Source organism: Pelophylax lessonae, assembly GCF_965119305.1.
Source record: "Pelophylax lessonae genome assembly, chromosome: 3".
NCBI lineage: Eukaryota > Metazoa > Chordata > Amphibia > Anura > Ranidae > Pelophylax > Pelophylax lessonae.
The window spans coordinates 655641123-655668360 of record NC_138770.1 but is presented as its reverse complement, the minus strand read 5'-3'; the positions used below and the strand labels follow the sequence as shown (position 1 = coordinate 655668360).

At 42.6% G+C, this 27238-nt stretch overlaps 1 protein-coding gene across 4 annotated transcripts in view; it reads right to left on the bottom strand.

The window, feature by feature from the left end:
* Window positions 1-6393: 6393 nt before the first annotated feature.
* Window positions 6394-27238, bottom strand: part of SPTBN1 (spectrin beta, non-erythrocytic 1) — a 344310-nt gene continuing 323465 nt past the window's right edge. For 3 of the 4 annotated variants that reach the window (XM_082249276.1, XM_082249279.1, XM_082249277.1), the window contains 4 exons: window positions 13735-13973; window positions 11827-12000; window positions 10200-10242; window positions 6394-7129 (listed from right to left, as the gene is read on the bottom strand). In XM_082249276.1, the coding sequence (XP_082105402.1) occupies window positions 6914-7129; window positions 10200-10242; window positions 11827-12000; window positions 13735-13973 (672 nt within the window). In that variant the 3' untranslated portion in view covers window positions 6394-6913. Of the gene's footprint in view, window positions 7130-10199; window positions 10243-11826; window positions 12001-13734; window positions 13974-26309; window positions 26337-27238 lie in introns of all 4 variants that reach the window. The other variant, XM_082249278.1, reaches the window with a different exon arrangement.

Here is a 27238-nt window from a genome sequence, read left to right as displayed (position 1 = left end):
CAGGCTGACTGGAATTGAGCTGGGAATTTTTCTTGGTTGTTGTTTACCATCCATCTACCACTTACCTGCTATGATGGAAAGTTCTGCATCAGTCATGAATGGTGATGGTGCACACTCCCTGATTGGAAGTTACACTGAAGCTAGGTGTTCAGGGTAACAAACTTTTACAAATGTAGAACATTAAAAAAAAATATATATATATTTTGAAGTCTTGTGCCCATTGTGTGTGTGGAGATCTGTACTTTCTCTGCGCCCCATTCACACCACAAAGAGACAAAGGTGCAGCAAAATGTAGCAGGTCTGCACTGCAGCTACCTGTCCATTTGTGTGTGTTTCTAGAAATTCAGGAAATGTCACCGATTTAAAAAATAAATAAAAAATGAGTGGCTTGCATTGAAAGAAACCCCCTCCCCCCTTATTACAGAACAGATACCAGCTTGCACAGGAAAACAGCTTGTTCTTCAGAGCAGGCTGGGTTGGAAGAGCCCTAAATACGTGTAGGCAGTTTCCTAAGGGCATAAAGCAGAGTTTAACCCAAAAGGTTGTTTTTCTGCCTCCTCTATCATATTTGGATTTTTCTTTGGGAGGGGGGGGGGGGGGGTGTAGAGCAGGTACCTAGTATTCTCCACTTCCATTCTGATCGCATAGGCCAGGGGTCTCTAAACAAAGGGCCAGTTTACTGTCCTTCAGACTTTAGCTGGGTCCGGACTGTGGCCATTGGGAGTAGAAAATGTCCCAATGTCAGTGGGAAAACATAATGCCTAATCGTTTCAGTGGCAGGAATTGTGCTCCACGATTGGTGTCATTGGGAATAATTGTACCCCATAGTTGGTGTCAGAGGGAATTGTGGCCCATGGCTGGTGTTATTAGAGGGAATTGTGGCCCATGGCTGGTGTTATTAGAGGGAATTGTGGCCCATGGCTGGTGTCATTAGAGGGAATTGTACCCCATGGTTGGTGTCAGAGGGAATTGTGGCCCATGGCTGGTGTCATTAGGGGGAATTGTACCCCATGGTTGGTGTCATTAGAGGGAATTGTGGCCCATGGTTAGTGTCATTGGGGGAGAATTGTGTCCCATAGTCAGTGTCATTGGGGGGGGGGGGATTGTGCCCCAAAGGCCAGATAAAAGCAAGCGAGGGCCACAGTTTGGAGACCACTGGCCTAGGCGGCCAGAACAGAAGTTCATCTCCCAGCAACATCATGGGACAGATAATGTAGTGCAGCTTGGGCATTCAGTGTGAAGCCTCAAAGAATCACAGGCGACCTCCAACAGAAAACATGGTGGCACTGGTGACCCAAAGACCTGGCCCGGGTGAGGCTGGTGCTGGATCCCACGACAGGTGGAGTGTCCTTTTAAGCCCCTGTTCATATCAGCGCGATTTGACACATCAAATCGCAACCTATTGCCGGTAACTGCACTATTCCAATCGTGGCAACGCTGACTTTGCAATGCCGCACCGATTTCCCATAATAGTTCCTGCAATACTTTTGGCGACTTCAATAGACCTCTGTGCATGAACCCACACAGATGTCATTCAAATTGCCCCCTAACTCGCACTGAAATGTGGCTTTGAAATCGTGAGAGTTCAGGTGAACGTGCACTATTTCAAACATGCATTCAGTGTGAACGTACCCTCAATAAAATTCAGCAGCTACCTTCTCTGTAGCTGTTGACTTTTAATTTTTAACAAACTGACGGAAAATTCTCCAAGTTAAACTACAGGTATGATTTTTTTGCATTGTTACATTGCTCCAGGTTTGACCAATGTAACAATACATATGCCATAGCTGTGGAATGGAGACTCTCCATAATGAGTCACCTCTACTCCAGTGATCGCCCTGGTTTTCTGGGTCCTGTGCTGTGCGGCTGCCCTGCTGTATAGTTAGCACATGGCATCCCTCGCTTGGCACTGTCACCATTTATAGGACATATGGTAGTTTTCTCAATGAGTGCAAAACATTCTCTGATTGGATGAGGTAAATATCTTGTCCAATCAGAGATTGCCTTGCATGCTGAGAAACATGCAAGACATTGTTATGATGCCCTTGATGGGTGAGCAGGTGCCATGCTGCATTGTGAAGGGTGGGTTGCTCACTTGGCATGGGTGCCATTCACTAAAATGCCTTTTTCTCAGTGAATTCAAGGCATTCTCTGACTGTATGAGGTGGAGAGACAGGGAAACAACAAAGACTGACAGCGCTGCCACCCCAAAGTCCGATTTCAAATAAGGTTAGATACCTTAGTGGTGCCCCGCTCAAAGCCTCTACAAATGTCAAAAGAGCTAAGCAACTCAAAAGCTTAAAATTCAATCATCTTTCTTGAAAATATTAGGGTAAAAAAAAATAAATAAATCCAGGAACAAAACAAGTGATGTGTTTCTGCTAATGCAGGCCTTAGTCTTAACCACGGTTTTAGTCAAACCTGGACCAATGTAACTGTGCAAAAAAAATAGTGGTTTACCAGGATTATGGCTGGTAAACCACAGGATTATCAGCCCCAGTACCATTTTTTTTTAGCAGACAGTTGGCTTACTCATTAAACCGGCCCGAGCACTTCATGAGCCACTGGGTCGGTTTCTTAAGGGGCGGGCCGGTGCTTCTCGGGCTTACCGTTATCGCCGGTTCGCCCGAGAAAGGATCCGACGATACGGCGGTCTGCTCCCATAGGCAATTTAAGAGTTAACTTATGGACTACGGCCCTGGAGGACCAGAGTGACATCATGATGTCACTTCTGGTCCAGAATGGAAAAAAAAATTGAAAGTTACATTTTTTTAAATCTTTTGCTTTTAAAGGTAAAGAAGAGATTTGGGGTCTTTTTGCCCCCAGATCTCTCCATAAAAGGAGGACCTGACATCCTTATTTCTATTACAAGTGTTTTTTACATTCCTTGTAATATGAATAAAAGTGATTAAAAAAAAAAGAAATTTAATGGACAGTGTAAAAATAAAAAGTAAAATAAATGATAAAAAAAACCAAATTTAAAGCGCCCCTATCCCTCTGTGCTCACGGACAGAAGCGGACGCATACATAACATTATTCAAACCACACATGCGGTATCCCCGCAAACATTCGAGCGAGAGCAATAATTCTAGCACTAGACCTTCTCTGTAACGCTAAACAGGAGATTGTAGATTTTTAAGTACTGTCGTTTGTTGCCATTCCAAGAGCGTGCACAATTTTGAAGCGTGACATGTTGGGTATCTTTTTACTCAGTTAACATCATCTTTCACATTATACAAAAAAAACTTGGGGTAACTATTGTGATTTGAAGAGGAATTAATATTAGGGATATACACTACCGTGGGGTGGTACCAACAAGTGTGCATGAGTAAAAATATAAAGCTGTGTGCCACATCCCATATAATCAGTTGAAAGTGGAATCTAGGACAAAATGGACTTTATAGGCACAGGCAGTATAGGCATGTAATTAAAAAGAAAATGTAATAATGGTCAAGTGGATGGGGGACCCCCTATGGTACCCAGTAGAGGTATGGATAACCGAGTATACAGGCTAGAATGCAAGCTCTACATGTTTTGCTATCTTAACGCTTCTTCAGGAGCTCTTCTAGTCATTCTAAAAATAATAAAATAGAGAAACATACAGTTAAATTATAATCCAATTTAAGTTGAAATACGTGACATATAACATCACCAACGTGTTCACCAAACCTCACTGAGGTTGAACACTTTGGTGATGGTTATATATCACGTATTTCAAATTAAAATGGATTTTATATGTTTACTGTAAGTTGAAATACGTGATATATAACCATCACCAAAGTGTTCAACCTCAGTGAGGTTTGGTGAACACGTTGGTGATGTTATATATCACGTATTTAAACCTAAATTGGATTTTATAGGTTTCTCTATTTTATTATATATAGAATGACTAGAAAAGCTCCTGAAGAAGCGTTAAGATCGCGAAACATGTAGAGCTTGCACTCTAGCCTATATACTCGGTTATCCATACCTCTAGTGGGTACCGTAGGGGTTTCCCCATCCACTTTGAACACCTATGGTTAGGTTTGGGTAACTGTACATTTCTTGTACAGTATACAGGCTAGAGCTTGCACTCTAGCCTGTATACTCGGTTATCCATACCTCTAGTGGGTACCGTAGGGGGTCCCCCATCCACTTTGGACACCTATGGTTAGGTTTGGATAACTGTACATTTCTTAAGTGTTTTTAACATTTTTGTATGTATTGTATTATATATATTGTAGATTTTGATATGTATGACCATTAATACATTTTCTTTTTAATTACATGCACTGCCTGTGCCTATAAAGTCCATTTTGTCCTAGATTCTATTTTCAACTATTGTGTTTTTTTTATTTTTGTATAATAAGTTTTTATTGAAAAATAAGTAAAGCATACAAAAAAACATGTATGGCACCTATGAGTAGAAACATAAGTAACAATCAAAACCGTTAAAAATAGGGGAAGGGGGAGATCGGGAGGGGTAGGGGGAGATCGGGAGGGGAAGCGGGAAGGCGGGATGGGAAGGGCGGGAGGGGAAGGGGGAGGGCGGGAGGGGAAGGGGGAGATCGGGAGGGGTAGGGGGAGATCGGGAGGGGTAGGGGGAGATCGGGAGGGGGAGGGGGAAGGCGGGAGGGGGAAGGCGGGAGGGGGGAGGGGGAAGGGGGAGGGCGGGAGGGGGAAGGGGGAGGGCAGGAGGGGGAAGTGGGAGGGGATCAACTATTGTGTTTTGTTTAAGTGTATTTTTTCCAAAAAAAATTGCGTTTGCAATACCGTGTGACATAAAAAAAATGCAACAATCACCATTTTATTCCCTAGGGTCTTTGCTAAAAAATAAAATGTATAAGGTTTGGGGGTTATAACTAATTTTCTAGCACAAAATACTGATTTAAACTTGTAAACAAAAAGTTCCAGAAAAAGCCAGGTAGGCAAGTGGTTAACACATTTTAAGGGTGTTTTAACTGTGTATAAACCACAAGGCTGAAGTTGCCCTTCAAAAAAATGAAATTAAAACTGCTGCCCTGGAATCTCACCTTCATGATGGGTTCATGATGGGTTTGATACATCTGGGCTGCCGTCATGTACACTCAGAAACACACACATTTCCCTTCACTTTTTATCAGAGAAAAAAAGTGATCGATTTTTTTATATTTCTTGTGCTAAAAATAATAATGAACACTGCACCGGAGCCTAAACTGCAAGCAATGAAAGAAACCAACGTCTTCCAGTGACTGTCATTTTTAAAAGCATTTAATGACATAGCATATATTTAACAGATAGGGTAAAAGTCTAGAACAGGGGCCAAACCAGCCCTCAGCCCGCCCAGCAGCTGGTGAAGGACGGGCCCTCACTCCAATGAGCACAGACAGGTGGGAAAGGAGGTCGGAGGCCCGCCCTTCACCAACTGACGGAGGTCCTCAGAGCCCACCAGACCCCTTCGCCTCTAGTGGCACAGTTCCATTCAACTGAAAGCCATTTCCAGGACTACAGGCCCAGTCATTGAGAGGAGATTATTCCTAATAAATGTCATTCTGATTGTGCAGTAAAATGTCAAATTTTTCATTACAATAGTTACAGTGACAGAGAAATGCACACTATGTATCAAATAGCAAAATAAAGTAGCAAAAAAATTATAACACACAGTGCTGTAGCTGACAAGCAAGTAATCAGTTGAGTAACATTACTTTTTTGTTCCAGTAAATGCTTCATTTCACTTGTACATTTAACATTGAGGATTCCTTTAAAGAGTTTATTATACAGCTAGTTCTCATTATAGTTTGTACTAGAATTAAATCAGAAACATACAATATAGTGTATTTCAGCAGAAAAAATATAAACAAAAACAAGAGTTTTTTTTTTTTGTTTTTTTTAAATTACAAGAGTATTTAAAACTGCTATTCTTTCCAAAACAAGGTTCTCCAGGAAAGAACGAAACGCTTTCCTAGTGCTCACCGAGGACCGCTCAGAGATTTATAGCCCTTAGCTCATTAACTTCCCCAGGGCTGTGTAAGTTCTGGGCCCTTTTCTGAAACGGACTGGGTGTTAGCATAGGACTGAATGAGTGTTTAGGGCAGATTATATTCTAACCACCAGTCAGCTCAGACTTCTCCTCGTGGAAGTTAATGAGCTGTGGGCTGCCGATATCTGAACAGCCTCCCCACCTTCACAAGTGGAAAAAAAAAAACTCCAACATTCGGAAGTCACACACGTGATGTTCTTCTACAGGCAAAAAAAATTGTGTCTGCACTCTGGTTACCAAATACTCCTGTGCATCTGACCTGGTAACTGAGGACTCCTAGCGGAAGAGGAACTACAAGAACCAATGTGCCTAGCAGGCATGCTGGGACTTGTGCTTCCTCCATAGCTGAAGTCTGTAAGTTACCTAACATTTATGTACACTGCTGTTTTATAGTAAAGAGATTCAGTGCTCACTCTTGTGTGCACGGTAGTGATGAAGGTGTCTGAATGTATTTTTTACCTTGGTTGATCGACTGTTTTATAATTACTAAAAGCACCGCTGCCTTGCATCATATCAGTGTACTTAAGAGTGTGGGTTGTTTTCAAGACAGCCTCACAAAATTGAGGAAAAATGTTTAAATATTTAGATTTTAATCTACAATGTCTTAGAAAAAAAAAAAAAAACACAGAAAGAAAAAAGTAAAGAAAAAAAGAATGGTCCTCCCTCTTGTATAGATGCCCAATGTCCCTCAAGTCAGATGTGTCTTATCAGCATTCTATATAAATAAAGTTTTTTTTTTATTTTTGTTTTTTTTTTTTTTCAATTATTATCTTTGAATCACATTGGGGGAACATTAGGCACAGAGTAATGTATTGGTTCTGAGCTTGCATGCTGACATTTCACTGAAAAGAAAAGAAAAATAGTATAGAAGTGCAGTGGTTTGTATCATTTTTTGTTTTGTTTTTAGGTTGGAGTTCACTTCTTTTTTCCGAACAGGCTGAATCTTTTCTCCTTGTCCTTCTCTTTGTCTTTCTCTCGCTTGCCGGGGCTGGACTCGGTGGTGACGGTGACGCTGGCTGGCAAGGTTTGGGCGCGGCTGGATGCTGGAGTGCTCTGTGTGCTCAGGGACACCTCGGTTTTGTCTGATGAGATGGCGTTTGTGATGGCCTGGATCCATGTGTTCATCTCCTCCTACGGAATAGAAGACATGTCACGTGTATTGTCACAACAAGGATCAAAGCCTAATTTTATGAATCACCTGTATGGCATGTACAGGAGGGTGGCTCATAACCTATGAAATATTTCAACTCCTTTCATTACTCAAGCAGCACCACATATGAGATGGCGGGGGGGGGGGGGGGGTTCAGAAAATGGCAGTAACACAATAGATTTTAGAGTAAACATGCAGGTAGGTGAGCAGTAGGGATGAGCTCAGGCATGGAAAGATTCCAGTCCAAAACCCACCGGGAAGCTACAATTTTTTACTAATCTCTACAATTAAGCTCTGACTGGGTGAAATGCATGAGAGAGGGCATTTCCTGGGGCAGGGACGGTCATTGGCATGTTTGTGGATGTGCAACGATAAACGTGAAAGTACATTATATTGTCAAAAGTATTGTGATGCCTGCCTTTACACCCACATGAACTTTAATGGCATCCGAGTCTTAGTCGTAGGGTTTACTATTGAGTTGGCCCACCTTTTTCAGCTATAACAGCTTCAACTCTTCTGGGAAGACTGTCCACAAGGTTTAGGAGTGTGTCTATGGGAATGTTTGACCATCGGGTTGGGGTCATGACTCTCCAGGCTAGCAAAGTTCCTCCACCCCAAACTCGCTCATCCATGGGTGGGCCAACTCAATATTGAACCCTACAGACTAAGACTGGGATGCCATTAAAGGTCACATGTGTGTAAAGGCAGGCGTGCCAATACTTTTGATAATATAGTGTATGTGATTTATCCGGTGTGTGGTGGCTCTTTTCCTTGCTTCTAAGGATTGAGCATGGATGGATCAGTTTGCTTGAATTCAAGTGGCAGATAGGAGAAGTTGCTTAGAGTTTCTTCCTACCAGGAAGCTGTCATGTTATGGACCAAACAGTTCTTCCCATCGCAGCCATATGTGATGGAGAATGCCCTGGCTACAGATGATGGGCCCAGTGCAGCTGACAGCTTACTTGTGGGTGCAGACTAGGATTCAAACACGCCTGAGCGCATAACTACTGGGCAAGTACACTAGAACTATAGACACCATAGTACACATATGAGTATCAGGAAAGAGATGGTAGGCATTAAGGATGATATCCAAAAAATAGTATTTCTTTATTAAAAAGACACGTAGGGCGCTGTAAAAATAGCCTACATGTTTCAGACGTTAAAGAGGAAGTAAACCCTCCTCTACAACTTGTACCTATAGGCAAGCCTATGATAAGGCTTACCTATAGGTACTGTAAATATCTCCTAAACATGTACCGTTTAGGAGATATTTACCTTACATGTCGCCAGTGACGTCACTGGCGCATGCGCTCTGAAGGAACGGCCGATCGTGCCGTTCCTTCAGAGCCCCGTGCCGTGACCGTTGGCTCCCGCGCGCGTGCGCGGGAGTGACGTCACCGCGGCTCCGGCCAATCAGATGGCCGGATGCCGCGATCCCGGAAGACGGGCGACTAGACATGTCGCCCGTCATAGAGGTGAGTGAGCGGCACGGCGGGGGCTCGTTCTGAGGTAAGTATTGCATAATGAGCTAATATGCGATGCATACTAGCTCATTATGTCTTTCTTTTGCAGGGTGTAAAAAAAAAAAAAAATAATTTATACGAGTTTACAACCTCTTTAATGTCCGAAACGCGTAGGCTGTTTCAATAAAGAAACAATTTTTTGGTTGTCATCCTCAGTGCCGACTATCCCTTTACTTCTTCTGGTACGTTGGAGATGTCGTCAGCCTCGAGGTCTGAGCACCAGGCGGAGCGGTTATGTGGGAAGGTTGCAGGGCCTACACACCTGTTTTCCCAACACGTCCGACTGCAAAGATGGCTGCTCACATTGATCGGGGCACTTCGTTCCAACCACTGGGCAGGATAAAACCACACATTCTGCTTAAAGTCATTAATAGTAGAGAGCCCTTTATCTTGGCTTTGTTACAAAAATAGCCAGGCACTGAAACTGGATTCCGCATGGTCACTGCTCACTAAACTGCTGAGACGCAACAAAGAAGGTGGCACACAGCAGTGATCTCTCTGAACTAAAAGACTCCCCTGGCTCCAAGCCCATCTGATCCCAAAGGTGCCAGGATTAGTAATACCACTATTATACATTCCAAAGGCATAAATGTGTCAGTCCTTAGCCCTGATTCATAAAGCTGCAGGAGCACTTAAAATGCATGCTAAAGTGGCTTCCCAGGCAATATTATGTCATATGTCATTTCAGAATACCTTACACACTAGTTTGCATATTAAGTTCAACTTCAGCTTGAGGAGTTATGGCCCATGATTTCTAACATATCTAATGCTGGCTAGAAAAAAATGCCTAAAGTGGGGCTAAACTCGGCAATACTTCCCTAGCTTTCAAAGGTCCAAAGTCCATCGCCAGTGCCAACATTTTATACCCAGCTTCTTCCGGGTGCCAGGCTTCATCTGTTGTCACTGGCCAGTGCCGGGTGACATCACTCCTGCGCTTGCACACAGTAGTAGTCTTCCCAGCACACAGGCGCTGTGCTGGAATGTAAAACGCGCTGCACTTGCACAGCTCAGTGTCCATTCCAAAGAAGACTGCAAGCAGGCAGCTAGGATTCTTTTGTTGCAGAAGAGACATTGATCGCAATACAGAGTCTGCCTGCACACAGTTTTTGATAGCAAGACTATAGTTCAACTTTAAGCCGGTGACACACCCATAGATTTGTTTTAATTCAGCCTGCGGCCTGATGGAAGTATGGATGAATCTCCTGCTGTGGCTACTGTACCCTGACAGCTGGTGCTTTCAGATTCCAAAATACCAGGACAGAGTTTGCACCTGACTGGATGTAGGCACCGTTTGGCCGACAATTTTTCCAAAGCTCTTATATTTTTCAATCAAAGGTTTCAGGGGAAGCTGATCTGACAAGACCACCCACCGACGGAATTTTGCTTAGTGTATGGCCAGATGTACATTGCAGCCAACTGGTTGTCGGGGGAAATCACACGGAGTCTGCTAAACATTTCAAAAACAAGCCTAATGGTTTTCACTTTGAAATGATCAGTGGTGTAAGGGGGGGGGGGGGGGGGTACTTACATCATCTTTGGCTTGGAAGAGGTACTCATTACCGTCATTCAGTCTGTAATTATAAAACAGAACACACCCATTACAATCAAATAACTGCCAACCTGCTCATTTACAGGGCTATAAATGATCATTAATCTGATTCCACAGCATTATACAAAAAAACAGCTTCGAGATCACAACATAATTGGTAAATAATTACATTTTATTTTTTTCTTAAATCGGATGCCAGCAGTGATGCCCTGGAACAATGTACTGACTCTTACGCAGCAGCCCAGTGAGAAGGCTATGCCAGCCATTAACTCAATATTCCTAGTGTTCACCATGAAAGCCAGTATAAGTTCTAGCTTGAGACAGATCTATGGTGGACAGGACCTGATGGTAAATTATCCTAAACGACATGTGTCAAACACAACACCCGTGGGCCGAATGCAGCCCCTCAGGCCATTTCATGTTACCCTAGCATTCTTTTTTTTTTTTCAGCCAGAACGTGGCGATAGGGAGTTCCGCCACCTCCAGCTCTCGCCCTCTGCTTCCTAATCACCACTGTCACTTGTAAACACAGAAGCCTTCTGAGTTTATAAGGACAGCTTTACTCTTGGCAGCTCTCACAGATACCTGCACTCACGGCGGGGACAAGGGAGATGCAGGTGCAGTGTAGGATTAGGGCATCACATGGTAAGCTGCACTGGGATCCCCATTCTGTGCCCGGGTGCACAGATGCCGACCAATCTCCCTGCCAGTGAGAGAAGCAGAGCCACCTACACTACCCAAGAGGTACTAGAAGCCCGCAGATGAGATGCAGCTTTTGGGAAAGGAGGGCAGAGGTAGGGAATGGGGGGAATGGTGCAGCGGTTAAAGCCAAGGAGGGGTGCAAGTGAGATGTGGACAGCCTGTGAAAGAGAGATGAACCTTGCACACTGCATAACACACCCCTACTCTGCACCCTGTATGTAGTGCACCCCTGAACTCTGGACCCTGTTCGCAGCACCCCTGAACTCTGGACCCTGTTCGCAGCACCCCTGAACTCTGGACCCTGTTCGCAGCACCCCTGAACTCTGGACCCTGTTTGCAGCACCCCTAAACTCTGGACCCTGTTTGCAGCACCCCTAAACTCTGGACCCTGTTTGCAGCACCCCTGAACTCTTCAATATGTGCATAGGGCACCCCTGAAACTATACTTATAGTACATAGCACACCTCTGAACTCTGCAATCCGTACATAGCACACCCCTAAACAGTGGTTCGGTAAAGGAAGGGGGTTGAAGACCTGATTCAGTTCTGCACCTATTCACTGAGGAAAAAAAAGCCCTGGATACATTTATATAGTCTTACAGATACAACAACCCTTTTAGGGCAACGATAATGCTAACGCTGCCCACAATGAAATAGACTTTGACATCCCTGCCCTAAACCTTTAGTTAACCAGCTAGCCTGAATTACAAGACAACAGCTACATAAAGACCAGCAGACAGTAGTGTCATCTGATACAAATAAATGTAAAGCAAGCAATTTTAATGATTGCAATTGAAACATATGCATTAACTATGGATATAAATTTACCAACAGCTGCTCAGATTCCTAATAGACAAAAATATGAGGAATGAACACTGAGAGGAAGTGGAGTGCAGACCACTTACTTCAGCTTGAATACATGCTTTTTCTTCTTGTAGTCAGTGGCTACTTCACAGACGGCTTCCTTCAGGTTCACCGGGACTTCGTTGTGATAGGGAATACCGGAAGCTGCATTCTTGGAGTCTTTATAAAATCCCATTTCTTGATTGTTTATCACACAGTATACATTATGCCAAGACCTACAGGAAACAAATCAGCAAATCAAATAACACAACCCAACCTCCAAGGGAACCTTGAGAATGTAAAATATATATAATACATATTCGGTTTTTCTATTTAAGATGTCTATGACAAACCTACAGCAGTTCTAGATTCACAGGTGTCATAATGGAATAAATAAAATAATCTTCGAACGTTTATAAAGGGAATGACAATTTTTTTTATTTTTAATGTAAAGCCTAACTATTGTTTTTAATATCACCCTGGAGGGGATAAAAAAAAAGGAATTGTCTCAGACTGCAATCCATAGCAGTCCCATGCAGTATTTCTTCGTAGTCACAAGATGTCCTCAGGCTTCCGGGGTTTATTGATGGCTGGCATAACTAAACGTGGAAGACTAAGGAATGACTTCATGGTCCTTCCACCAAAGCACAGCACCTACACTCACAATTTATCAATACAGAGAGCCAGATAATGTCATCATGTTAGAGAAGCCCTCTGTCATCCAGAATCACCCACTGGCCGGAAGACTGGAAGAGGATCCAGCGAGTCCCCAGAAAGAAGATATTAAAGAAAAGGCAAGTAAAAAGAAAAAAAAATACTGCTTGAATAGACCTCAAGGGGGACAATCTGATGCTTGGATTTGGGCTTTAAGGAGAAGGGATGTCATAACTATCTTCTGAAATATGGCAATGTTGTATTTTTAAGATATAAATCTTGATGTTTCAAGTGGAATTCCAGGCAAAACCTATCTACTCTTTAAACCCCCCCCCCCCCCCCAACAACTATGCTGAATAACCTGTGTAAGATCGATCTGTATACTTACCTATTTTTTTAGGCTGCTCTTGTCCAATCTCGTGATCCAGGTCTTCTGTATCAGCCAGCAGCTGCGTGGGAAAGGGGAGGGAGCGCCGACAACAGATAGGCCATTGAAGCCATGGTGACGTCACCACTCCCAGGCATTACTAGCTGTTGTAGGAGTGTTCTCTCTTCTGCAGCTGCCTTTGGCTGACACATGGGAGTTGGATCATGTGACCGGAGCAGCCTGAACATAGATAAGTATACAGCTCTTTCTTACACAGGTTAGTTAGAATAGGTGTTAGGAGGGAGCATTTTTAGAAGTAGGTTTTGCCCAATGTTCTTCTTTTGCAACAACTAATCAGGATTCATTCAGACAACTACAAGATGAATTCTGACTGGTTACTAAATGACTTGGTAATTGACACTTTGGAACAGGAACTCTTCACTAAGTAAGTGTAACTGTGTTCAAACTTGTTTTGGAATATATGTATGTGTAACTAAGGCCGGCCATACACGGTTCGAATCTCGGCTGGTTCAGCAGAAACCAACCAAGATTCGAACCGTTAATGGGCTGAATGTATCAAGTTGTTCGATAAACTTGGGTACAACCAGCCTGCCAGATTTGCTTCAGATTATCGAAAGGGGCTGCTATAGCCACTAGCGATAATCACTGTCTTCCCCCGCCCACACCCCCTGCCGGGAGAAGACCACAATTGCTGATTTCCCTGTCAGCACTATTTGTGTTGATGGGGGGAGTCATGTGAATTTCCTTCCTGCAAGCCGTGGTTGCAGAAAAGAAATTTGCACCATGTATGGCCGCGGCCTTAGTAATTCAGTCTTGAGCGATCACATGCCCCCATACACATTTACAGCTTTGGTTTGATCCAAGTTGCAACCAAAAATAATGCACTAATGAACTTTGCGGTTTGCCTAAGAGGCCATCTTGTACGTACCTGTTTGAGGCTTTTTTGTTGTGTGTTTCCCATTCATGTTTACGATGTAGGATGCCTTCAAACTGAGCGGAAGGAATATCCTGCGTTTTGGCGGGTAATGTGGCGGCAGTCTGCGGCTGCATTCCTGATTTTGACTTGCGGTCAGCAGTTGGCGATGGAATAGGGCTGGATTCTTTTGAACTTGATCTCTGTTCAGTGGATCCATTGACCATTTCATTGGTTTCAGCGTTTTCACCCATCTAGGACCATCAAAGGACAAAGTCATTCACATATGATATAAATGCCGTTAGACCATCAGCAAATCAAGATGGCTGGGCACAAGCCATGTAATGTAGCTGCCAACAGCTCCCCTGAGAAAAGAGTGAGGTACAGCAAATCTGCTTTTCCACCAGACACCAGTTTACAGTAAGGAAATTTAATTAAATGTATCAATATGATTAGTGTAGACAGGAAAAACAGAGTCAAAAGTGAGGTTAGATTAGAGCTGTACCTCAATCCTTTCATCAGTTATATTTATTAAACAGTAAGCTATCATGAATGCTCAGACAGGAATGCATATGGCAGCCTTTCTGAGGTTTTAAAATAATAGCGCCAAGGACAACAGGGTGAAGCAACCCTTGGCAAGCAATCAAATTTAAACAACACTACTGATTGATTGCTGAAAGTATTCCGATTGCTTGCTAGGGGTTTCTGCAAACCATGTCCTTCGTACTGTCAATATATAAACCCAACTGCCTGATAAACATTACAGTATGACAGATCTTCACAAGCATTGTCAGAAACGGATTGGTCACTGGCAAGTTTCTGAAAATGCTCTTTTTTTTTTTTTACCAAAAGTAAAAAAAAAAAAAAAATCAAAAATACATGCAAAGATTAAAATGGAATTAACACCATGCATTTCCACAACCACCATCCCGGTTAGGTTGGATTCTTAGGAGAGTAGACGGGAAATTAAGTATAGTAAGACACAATTTTGTTGATACCATGAGTTACTTTGTTGGTCATTATGGAATTGAACTGGATTGATGTTAAGAAGGGACAAAAGAAAATCAGTACAATCACTCAACACCACACGGCTATTTACCCCCAAAACAAAGACAGAACCAAGGCCTTGCCCATCTCGTGCTTTGCTGGTCATGTTGCTTGCTGCCCGCTGTGACCAAGACGGTCTAGAGAGCCACGTTTTCCAGCAGTTGATTGGTCAAGCTGGAGACATCCTCCTCAGGAGCCATTCTTATGTTATGGATTCCTAATAATTTTTCTTTACAGATAAAACACTGATACTCTATTTTATATTTATTTTGCCTTTTAGTATCACTGTCGCAGCCTGGAGTGTGCCATTAGCAAGTTATTGGAAGCTGTGTGCTACTCACTGTGTTTAGTACATTACAAGCACAGTCGGTTCTAGTTTTTGCTGACAAGAAGCATGAAGCTATGGCTTAAGGGTGTTCTCCTGGCTAAACTAAACTTTAACCTTTGTTGTGTAGTAACGTGAGTGACCCCTTCCTTCATGCACTGGATGAAAAATGGAAACCCTGTTGGCCCTTTATTAGCAAGCTAAGGTCTGATTTAGACAAGCAATATGATCAAGATTTGCTTGTGATAATCAGTTAATTGGGGACACCACTGTAAGTTTCAGCAGTGATTGTTACTAGAAGTTTTCTACTTTTTCTACGTTTTCTACCAGCTTAGTGCTAAAGCAAAATGTCAGCCTATTTGGGCTAAAAAGGTCCAATGGAGCTCGCCAAGAAGATAAACAGCCCATGAATAACCCTATCACAACTGCAATACACCTAAACTCTGCACAATTCTCACCCAACTCTGCTCTTTCGGCACCCCTCTTCTACAGAAAACGAGAATTCCTAACTGAAGTATTTTTAAGACAGCCTTTCTCAATCAGGGTTCCGTGGAAACCCAGGGTTCCTCCAGAGGTTTCTGAGGGTTCATTGAACAAAGAGCAATTTCTGACTTTCGGAGATATAATCACAATTCCCAATAATCTTTTTAGCAATCTCTAAGGGAAGCATTCTTCCCAAAGACCACCAATGTATGAAGCATTTTTCCCGGAATACCACCAATTTGAGGAGCATTCTTCCAAATACCACAAGGCTAATGTATTGTAAAATGAAAACATAGAAACTATTGGCAAGAGATCCATGAAACACGAGTTATTTCAAGGGCTCCTCTATGTTAAAAAGGCCAATTGATTGCTAAGTAAATGCCAAGTCATGTATGGCAAAGGTGAGTTTAAAGCCCCGTACACACGTACCGATTGTCGGCCGACGGTTCGGCCGTCTTTTGTCCGGTGCTGTTTTGTTGGTTGAAAAGTGCTCAAGACTGCACACGAATTTTGTCGGCCAACAACAACCAACTGCAGAAGTGATGTCATGTTCTGGTCTACTTTTCGTGTGTTTTTTCTTCACTGAGCATGCCCAGTCTTGATCATCACATTTTTGTCGGCCGAAATCTTTACTAACTGTCGAACAATCGGCCGTTCTTTGTTGGCCAACAAAAATTTTAAAGCCTGCACACCAGATTTTGTTCGGCCGAAAAGTCGCAGTCGGTTGTCGGAAGCATCATACTAACAAGCCGACAATCGGCCGATCGGACGTTGGCCGAACATTTACGGCCGACAATCGGTGCGTGTGTACAGGCCATAACTCTGAGATCTAACTGGGTCATGGTACACCATGGATCTAAATATACCTGCAGGTAGGACTTCAAGAGAGATCTAAATTAAAGTTCCTTGGAAAAATGCAGGACAAATGTGGGGAGGGGAACTTCACTGTGTTACTACATGGAAAGGTCTTTAACAGGGGCAAAGTTTTAGTTTACACTGGAAAACTCAAAATGCTGCTTAAGTGATTAATAGCAGGCAGCAAGACGAAAATGGAAGTCTTTATTGAAAGCTTGCTGGAAAGTCTTGGACTTGGCTCATACAATTCAAGACTCAATATGGGAAAGGCTGGTTGACTGCCCTTACACATCCTTCACCTGATCGGCTAATATGGCATCACAGCACAAACAACAGGTAAGCACATAATGTTAGGACTTGGAACAGTCATGGAGAAGTACACAACTCAAGTACTGGCTAAAAGGAGTTTTTAGTAGTAGGGAAACTCAATTTAGAATCAAATGATGGGCATAAAATAAACACTTTGGGGACTTTATTGTTAAATGTGTTGTATGTCCTTCAAGATGGAACAAAAAACCTATACATTTCCTACCAGTACCAATCTAAGAAAAAAATTAATGGAGCACCATTGACTGGTGGCTGCTAAATGATTACCGTAAAACCAATTTAATTGTGGGGGGTTTCCCTCTTTGCATGACTATAATAAGGAAAACAAATCAAATATTGTCGCTAATGGTTTACTTGTGAAGCAGGAAGGACAACATTTCTAGACTACATTTATCAATGTGCCTGAAGGAGCTTTTAGTTTCTGGTTGCTTTGGGTGACAGACAGGTTTTTTTACTCTTTGATAAATGAAGGGCCACGTTGGCCAAACTAGTGTGTGTCTATAAATTAAAGCAGACCTTCCATAGCGAATGGTGTGCTTTTTTCTGTCAGCCCCTTTTAAACAGGCTATACACCCCCCCCTCCCAAAAAAAAAATTACTCATCTCGACTCTGGCCTCCAAAACTTTGGGAAGGTAAAGGCGATGTCAAAGTATCTTCCAGCTAAGGTGTATTCTCATAGGATTTCGAGATCCCAGCTCCTATGCCTACCGGAAACGTCAGAGGGCGGGGCAAGTATTTACAGTCATTTTGTGTTGGGATAGGCAGGGGACTGGAAAAAAGCAGACATTCCGTTTGCCAAGGAATGTCTGCTTTTTTTTTTTATCAGAAATGAGTAATATTATAAACACGTGTGATATGCCTATCTTTGATATCACTATATTGGCCTTCGCTACACTGATTCGATCAACTGACTGCTTGCATATACTTTGTAATAGATTTGTGAAGAACTTTGCTAATTTATGTCTGTTTGGGTGAATGGGATTCATTTTGGACAGATAAAATATTTTTTAAATGAAAAATGGTGTTTATTTGTATTTAGTTTTGCATCCTAACACACACACACACCTGTCAATTATGATCTGAAGACAAAGTTATCAAGAGGAGTCTCTAAAGCTACATGGATGACTTGTAAATTCCTGATTCCTTCCTTCACAAATTATTTTGGCTATTTGGGCATACTAACTGTGAGGGCCAAAGATCTATCAAGCATTTCTAAAAAATAAAAAAGTAAAAATTTGCAAAATGAGTACCAATAAGCTGGAGGTGATGTTAGGGCTCAACTCAATGCTATATTATTTTTAAGGAAACCTATACGTTGGCTGCAAGAGTATCTAGTTTTTCTTAAAACGCTGGAGCAAGCATGCAGCAAGTCTCATTGAAATTGCAACTCCTTAGCTGCAAACTAGTCTCTGAGTCAGAGTATCAAAGCTAGGCAATCAGCATTTTGAGAAGAAGAGGTCAGCAGTAGCATGCCTGTGTGCTTGTGTGGGGGTTACATCATCTCGGCCAATAAAGATGCTCAATGACTATGAACCTAGAAAAAGCATGGGTGAAAATGGAAGCACAGGCAATGGAGGGGAACATGGACATCGCACTGGTGAAGATCGCTTTCATTCGTAAGTGTACTATAATGTGTAAATAATCTGTGCATATTTGCACATTATGGAAAAGCTCCCAGGGGCCCAACATTTTGGATTTTTTCTGGAACCTTCCTACTGCTTTAACAATCTCCTGTTTATCTGAACTCTTACTGAGAAGTCTGAGGCAGCTGAATATATTATTATGCTTCCTTGCTGCAAAATAAATATATATATATATATATATATATATATATATATATATATATATATATATATATATATATATATATATAAGCCATTCCAAAGAGTACCTCTGAGTTGTCTTCCAATATCCTTACTTGCTCACCAGATTACAAAAGTGAATCATCATGTACTTTGGCACTAGATGCTCCTGTGTGCACAGCACCAATCAGAAATAGTCTTTCCTAATGCCTCGTACACACGCATCGATTATTGGCCGTGAATTTTCGGCCAACGTCCGATCGGCTGATTTTCGGCTTGTTAGTATGATGCTTCCGACAACCGACTCTGACTTTTCGGCCGAAAAAAATCTGGTGTGCAGGCTATACAATTTTTGTTGGCCGTCAACACAACGGCCGATTTTCCATCAGTCAGTACAGATTTCGGCAGACAAAAATCTGATGAGCAAGACTGGGCATGCTCAGAGAAGAAAAAACACACGGAACGTAAACCAACACATGGCATCACTTCTGAAGTAGATTTTTGTTGGCCGAGAAAATTCGTGTGCAGTCTAGGCACATTCCAACCAACAAAACACCACTCTGGACAAAAGTCGGACGCTTGGTCGGCCGATAATCGTTGCGTGTGTACGAGGCATTACTCTATAAAGTATAAGTCCTGACAGATAATATTCAATATCTTGGTTACAATCAGTGACAACACACAACTGATCTTCCACTATAGAAGGGAAAATTAGCAGATTTTATTTAAACCTAACAGTAATTGTATTTTCAGGAGTCTTCCAGGAAAAGCACATAAGAGATAGGTTACCCCTACAACAGAAAAAGCATCACGAAAACACTTTTAAGGAAGTCCCTCTGCCAAACTGGTCAGTTATAAAAGAGAACCGAAGGACCTAATCTGAAGCAAAACACCTACAACAAAAAAAAAATCAGGCAATTACACCACCTTGAGCAGTGAGTTCTTGTCTCTTCAAAAAAAAAAAAATAATAACACAAGGGTAGGAATCTTGCTGTCCTGGAAGACTCCTGGGAAAAAAAAGTTACCAGTCTTAACTCTGGATTTCCCAAATTGTCTTCAGGGACAGCACATGAGAGGATAACAGAACTTACTACTTTAGGGAGGAGAAAAAAAAAAAAAAGAAAAAAGCAGGAAAGCTCTCTTCCCAAAGTGCAGACCATGAATATTACAGATGGCCTCAGGTATGAGATCCACTCAAGAGAGGGATATTAAAACCAAAATGCAAGAGACCTACACTGCAAAAGGAAAAAATAAAACTTGAGTACATAACCAACACACACATATTGGCTCCTGGCTAACCTAGTACAAAGTTCCGCAGGACTTGAGGCCTTGACGAACTAAGGACACACACAAGCCACTTAGAGCTTAATTTACTAAACCTAGGGAGTGCAAAATCTGAAGTTAGAAGCAGATTGGCTACCATGCACAGCTGCACCAGATTTCACACTCCCCAGTTCTAGTAAATCAAACCATTAGTCTATAACAATGTAAAAGGGTAATTAAGAAATCTACTGGGCCCACTTTTTGGCTCAAGAAGAACATACAGCCATGAGTTGGAGCACCCTTAAAGGCAAGAGGTAAGCAGAACCTAAATACAGTAACGGGATAAACAGTACACAAGAAGTGGTACAGCCTCCAAACCATAACTGAACATACCAGAGGGTCCTGGCAAGAGTAACTATAGGTTTCTCAGACCAATGTATAATATGAATAGCACCAGGGGAGGACTGGGCCAGGGGGCAGGGGGGCAATTGCCCCCTGGGCCGCCCTAATGTCCTGTAAAAAGGCTGCACCGCTTCTGCCACAGACATGCCTAAAGGATTTTTGGTTAAGAGAAGTAAAACGTCTCTGCCAATGACCTACTGAGTGTGGGATGAAGACTAAAGTGCGGGATGAAGACAAGGACAGAGCGCAGGCCTTCCTCCCCAGCATGGATGATATACACTGTGTAGGAGGCCGGTTCCATGCTTCACTTGAGACTCTCCTCCCCTGGCCAGCCCCAACCGAGCTGTCCCAGCTCCCCGCAACCGCCCCTGCTGGCCAGGCTGGAAACCCAAATTCAGCCGGTGAGTAGAGAGTATCTGGAGCAGGGCTTCAGCCTGGAATGGGGGTCAGGAGGAGGACGAGGAAGAAGGAGAGTGGGAGGGGGGCCGAGTCGCTGCACCATGGGCCTCTGGTTTGTGCTTTCCCCATGGGCTGAAAGTTGCCAGTCTGCCCCTGAATAGCACCATTACCGCTGCAGACATCCTGTAAGACAGATCTTTACCCCTGTAAAGGTATATAGCAAGGATGTCTGCACGTAGTCCCCATAGCCACTGTTGCAAACAAAATTGGCCTTCTACTGTCCATTCCCAAGTGAAAGAAGACCCTAAATCCCGCTAAGAAGGCCCTCACAATGGGCTAGGAAACTTCATAAAATCAGCCTTAAACTTGCCCCAGTGGGAGTATAAAACTTCTACCAGGCAGATACACCCAGGCAGCAGGTAACTGAACAAAAAACTTTTAAGGAAAGCTCCACTACTAAGTAAAACATGGATCAAGACATAAAAAAGGTAAAGGAGAAAAAAAAAAAATGGAAAAACAACTTTTTCCTGGATATCTCTACTTCTGCTTTTTTTGGAGAAAATAAGGTAACCTACATAAAAATAGCATCCTTATACCAAGACAGACCATTATACATCGGCCACTTAGGGAAGATACAACTTAAGGGATAAGTTCACCTTTTAAAAAAAAAAATAAAAAATGCACATTTTTTGTGCAGGTAAAAAAATGTGCATTTATTATTATTTATTTTTTGGAGCCTGTCAAGCATTGCACCAGTGATCAGCAGATCGTTGGTGCCATGCAGGTCTTCAGACTCCTTTTTTGGCTTAAAGTCTGTTCCCCACTGGCTAATGTTTTCACAACAGTCAATTATGGTCATTCAGATCAGCCAATGGTCTGATCCAAACCTCTGTTGCACTAGGTACAGACCGATGTGGACATGTCCTATCTGGGCGTCCAACACCACTGCTGTCACAGCAGCACAATGGCTTACCCAGGGGCCCGAGTGAAGATTCTAGGCTTATACCCAACTCCAACATACTGTGCCATCAAGAGTGTTAGTCTGAGAGCTCATTGGGTAGAAAAAGAAATTCCCCAAAAAACCTCCATATAAGCTTAACCCAAATAACCTTCCCTGGGCACTAAAAAGTAAGTGGGCCCCATAAAGTGGAGTGGAGACACATAAAGGCTCCGATCACACGAGCAACGATGCCCATATAGCATGAGCTGGCACACTGAAGTTTATCAGAATGCAGCAGTTGCACGGACACAGCTGCTGGTGCTAATGGGGTCTGCGTTTAGGGAGGCTTACCGACATGCCTGTCACATTAGGACGTCTCATCCAGAAGTTGAGACGCCAGAAAAAATGGCCAGTTCCTGCTATACACCATCGCTCCTGAGAATGAGACTTTACTGACCAGTTCCACAGAGGGACTTCCTCCTTTTACAGTGTTTTTTGGTGATGCCTTGCCTGTTCATATTGGAAGAGGAGCCTATCATGTGCTGTTCTAGAAGATGATTTGGGGGAAAAGGCCCTGCATGTCATTTAATGTGTGGAATTACACAAAGATCTACAGTATATCTAAAGCCAAAACTTTTTTTTTTTTTTTTTCCAGTTTGGGATGGAGTGGAGATTAGAACCATCAGGATTTACTGCTGTCTGTCACTTTTTTTTCTACGGACACTTTTAAAACCAGACAGGAAGTATAGGAAAATCTGCATCAGGGAAACAGACAATATAAATCTGACAAAGGATCTAATAAAACCCTACCAATTTATTTCTGTCGGTTTTGCTTTTGAGAAGAGTTCTCCTTACTTAGGGGTAAAAAAAAAAAAAAAAAAAAAACATCACTAAAACAGAAAGCGAGGGGAAATCTTTCTATAGCTGGAATCAGAGGTACAAGCCGAAATTCTAAGGCCCCTTTCACACAGGTGGACCGTTCAGATCCGCCTGTCCGTTTTTCAGGCGGATCTGAACAGATGCCCCATGCATCTCTATGGGGCATCGGAGGTCAGCGGAGACATGTCTGCTGATATCCGATCCGTCAAATCTGGACGGATTGAAACCCCATCAGCGGATCAGATGAGAACGGACAGACGGTCCGTTCCCATTCGATTCCCCCATAGAGAATAACGGGGACCTGACAGCTCTGTCCCTGCACACAGCGCGGAGAAAGAGCAGCCACCCGCCTGCTCAGTGGCGGATCGATCCCCCGCTGAGAAAACGGAGTCCGCCTGACGGATTCCCCTGTTTGAAAGGGGAATAAGGTGCTACAACCTGATCAGGCAGCTCCCAAGACTCAACATCACAGTGCCAGACTAGCAGTATTCATCTGCTTGTGTATAGACATCCACAAATCACATGTCGGCGGCAGCAAGGGGAGTATAAAAGTTTCTTCTTCTTTATTTCCAAGGAGTAAAATATTACATAGAGCAACCAACGCTAATGCGTTTCAGTCAAAAGATAACTCCGCTATGAGTAAAGTCGTCTTTTAAACGGTAAAGATTGCTTTATGGAATATTTTACTCCTTGGAAATAAACGAGAAGAAACTTTTATACACACCTTGTTGCCGACATGTCGTACAGGAAGTGGATGACCCTGCTGGCTCGCCAAAAGCCAATTACTCAAAAGCAGCCAGACCCAAAATAGACAACTGAACAGCCAATCAGATTCAGGTATTTTGACAGCTGGCACTAGCAGTGGACAGAATATAATAGCCTGACTGAGGAGATTTGTCTGCCTATACCTTTTGTGCTGATGGAGGAATCTGATTTCTTTGGCTGAGCACATGGGCTGAACCAAAGAAATCTATTAGTGTATGGCTAGCTTGAGGTCTCTTTCACACAGGTAATGTGCTTACCGACCTCCGAATGATCCACAGTGGATCGATTTTCAGAAGGTGGTATACCTGAGGCTGACCGGTGTTCAGGAGGTGCTACTGCTGCCTCCTGAATATTTTTGTTTTTCCTTTTTTTTTTAATTGCCGAATTGTAGGACCACGCAACAATTGTGAGCGGTCCCCAATGAGGCAGGTTGTAGTACAGCCACATTGACTTCAATAGGCGACTTTGATAGGCACTGCCACGTGTCAAACCCTACACTCCAGGTTATTATTGTATTGTTAGCATTCCTGGGGGCCGTAAAACTGCTGCCTGCTTATTTTTACCTCCCTCAGCTGCCTGTTTGAAAGAGCTCTGAGCCCCAGATATCAGTAGAACTGGACAGGGGTTCCAATCCTTCCCCAATCTATCCAAAACTTAATAAAAAAATAGCTATAGATACATTTTAAACAGCTGCCATTTTATCCACTATCACTATGTATATTTTCAATTTGTTTTTATTGGACTTTGCTGGGTCACAGCATTTCCCAATGTAGGTTTAAGAACAAATGGGTAACTAATTAGCTGCTTCGAGCAACACAGACAGTTCATTAAGACAGATAAATACCCCCCCCCCTTCTTTTTTTTTTGCAGGGGGTGGGGTCAGATTATAAATTGTCTTCTCAAGCAATGTTAACAAAAACGGCACAAAAGAAAAGGTAAGCTCACATATAACAATAATACACAAACGCACTAAACATTTAAAAATGAACAAGCAAATAAACTTTAATCGGACATGCTTGAAGCATGCAAACAAAAATAAAAGCACAAACAGTGAAACAAACTTTTAAGGATGTAAAACACACAATGATGATTTCATTCATGGATGTAGGTTAGTTTAGTCTGATCACGTCAGTGACTCGCTGTCATGGTGCTAGGTATGATCAGAGGTGACATGCAGTATGATGGCTGCTGGCAAGGCTTCAACATGTGCTGTATAGGTGCATAGCTCTACTACAACCAATGGACAGATTGGAGTCTCTGCACCCATTACTTATAGAGATTTTAGTACTTTTATATATTTTATATATATTTTTCCTGGCAAAACACATGTTGAAATGTAAAAATCAAACAAATTACGGAACAAATATTTAAAAATGAAATTACGGACAAATATTTAAATTATCTATTTCATAAAATAAAATCTATTTATATTAAGGCATTATTGACATTATATCTAGACACTAGGCAGCCGTTTTGTGGGCCGAAGAAAGAATGATCTCTTCACAGCCTATCCGTTCCTTACATTGGCTATACACCAGCAGAATTTTGGTTCGTATGGAAATTCAGAAAAATTGTTTGGCAGAGCCTTCGCTGAACTCAACAAATTTCACATAGAAAACCCTGAAAATTTCATGCTGGACTTTTTAATGCAGCTTTTGATTTTGGGATGCTCATGGGCATTACAAGTAGTACAAATTTTCCCGAATGAAGGCAACAACTGGGGCTCTTTTTACAGTGATCTACGGTGGTGAATGGGTAATGTTTGGTGAGCAGTGATAGCCACAGAAAGCGTCAGGAGGGAGGGGGTTGTGTTGTGGATTAGGGATCTGCAGCATGTGTATATCCCCCACCTGCTGCCCTTGCAACTTAAGGGGTAGCAGTAAAAACGTGGCTCAACCACAGGTTTTCACCACCCCCCCCAACCACAAGTGTAAACATTTAGAATTTTATTTGTTCGATAAAACAATTTCCATTCTTCTCCATTAGGTTCTGGTCACTACAGTTGAAAACGGTTTTTGATATAACCTTATTAACTATTAGGGCTCATTCACACGTGGTTTGATGTCGCAGTTGGATCGCTTTTCAGAGAGCATTCGATAGGTGGTAAAAAGGCATTGTAGCGTCGCCTCAAAGGCTGCTTTAACTCCATAAATCCCACACTGCATGCGCGGCACTTGCAGAGCAGCGCTATTCACTTGGGTGGGTCCCACAGGGCAGGTGACAGGGTGTGTAATTCCTGCCACGGCTGTGTAGCAAAGCATTGCGTCCACAGCATGTGTACACACTAGTGATCAACCGATATTGGTTTTTCGTTGCCGATACCGTACCTCCCGCTCCTTGTAATGACAGCCAAGAGGCTTCTCAGCCTCTAACTGCAGCCATCACTCCGGTACAAGCACTTTCCGAAATATCGGCAATCTCGGCCACCTTGGTGGCTGATTCCGATATATCGGGGAAAGAGCATATCGGCCTTCGATATTTCGGCTTTGCTAATAATCGGTCGATCCCTAGTACACACCCAGCTGATGACTCACAAAAATGTGGTTCAGCCACAAGGTTTTACCACCCCTTAACTTCTAGTGTAAAAACAAGTCATTAAAAAAGTAAAGCATGTTCCAGAAAAAAACATTTCAAACAAATTTTGCTGGTGTATGGCCAACATTAGGAACCAGTGATCATACCATTATCCAAGCTATTGGGCAACATTTATTAAATGAATCTTAATGCAGGCAAAACCATTGGCTCTCAGAAACGAATCAAGCCCCCATCCCACCCTTTTCATAGCCATTTGGTTGTTATGGGAACATAGGAAGGTCTACTTTTACCCATCTCTAGGGACACCAGGGGCCACATTCTCATATTGGTCTGCTACACAAAACGGCTACCTAATGTGATGTTAAGGCAATTTACATAAAATATATTCTTATAAATTATATATCATCTCTTAGGTAGAATCAATCCATTTTATTCTAAAGAATTTGACAAAAAGGCACAGAGACCCAATTTTGGGAAGCGCTGAAAACATAAATAAGCTGCTACGTAATCCTTTCATGACAGAAGGAAATGACATGCGCTGTGAAAATGAAAAAAACTGATAGAATACATTTGTTATAGGACTTTGATCCTGATGCTGACCATTAGGAAAGAAATGAAAAATATAAATTAGATGAAGAAATGTGGGATAAAATGTGAAGTAACATAATTGAAATTGACATGAACAGAACAATGAGGAGGAGTACAAGTCAGGAAAATCAAATTCTTTCAAAACATCATTCTTTCTTTTTAATTTACATGCACTCCCAAACACGACCAAATGAATATATCCTGAAAGAAAAATTGGCCATGTCACCCAACCAACCACCTCTCACTACAAGAGAGAAAAAAAATAAATGCTATGGGTAACAAGTACAGTATTTCCTTCAAAACTTCATAAATGACTAGAACTTTTTTCTTTTACCATCAACTCATCCACACTGTTAGGTTTCGTATCAGTTTCCCTTCCCTTTCAGATTGTAAGCTCTAACGAGCGAGGTTCTCTGAACCCTCTTGTCTTTATATATTGTACCTGTACTCTCTACCTTTATATTAAAAGTGCTGTGCAAATTGTTGATGCTATAAAAATCCTGTATAAGAACATTGCTCAGAGTTACAGTGCTATGCACTAACCCAGAGGTCTCCAAATTGGGGCCCTTTGCTTGCTTTTATTCGGTCCTTGGGGCATTATTCCCACCACTGCCAGCAACAGTGGGGCATAGTTAGTTCCCGCCACTGACACCGACAATGGGGCACTATTCCTCCCACTGACACCAACCATGGTGCACTATTCCTCCCACTGACACCAACCATGGGGCATTAGTCTTCCCATTGAAATCAATGATGGGGCACTATTCCTCCCACTGATACCAATGATGGGGCATTACAACCCCCCCCCCCCAATACCAAAGATGGGGCATTGTTTACTCCCACTGGCCACAGTCTGGCCCCCCTCAAGTTCGAAGGACAGTAACCTGGCCCTTTGTTTAGAAAGTTTAC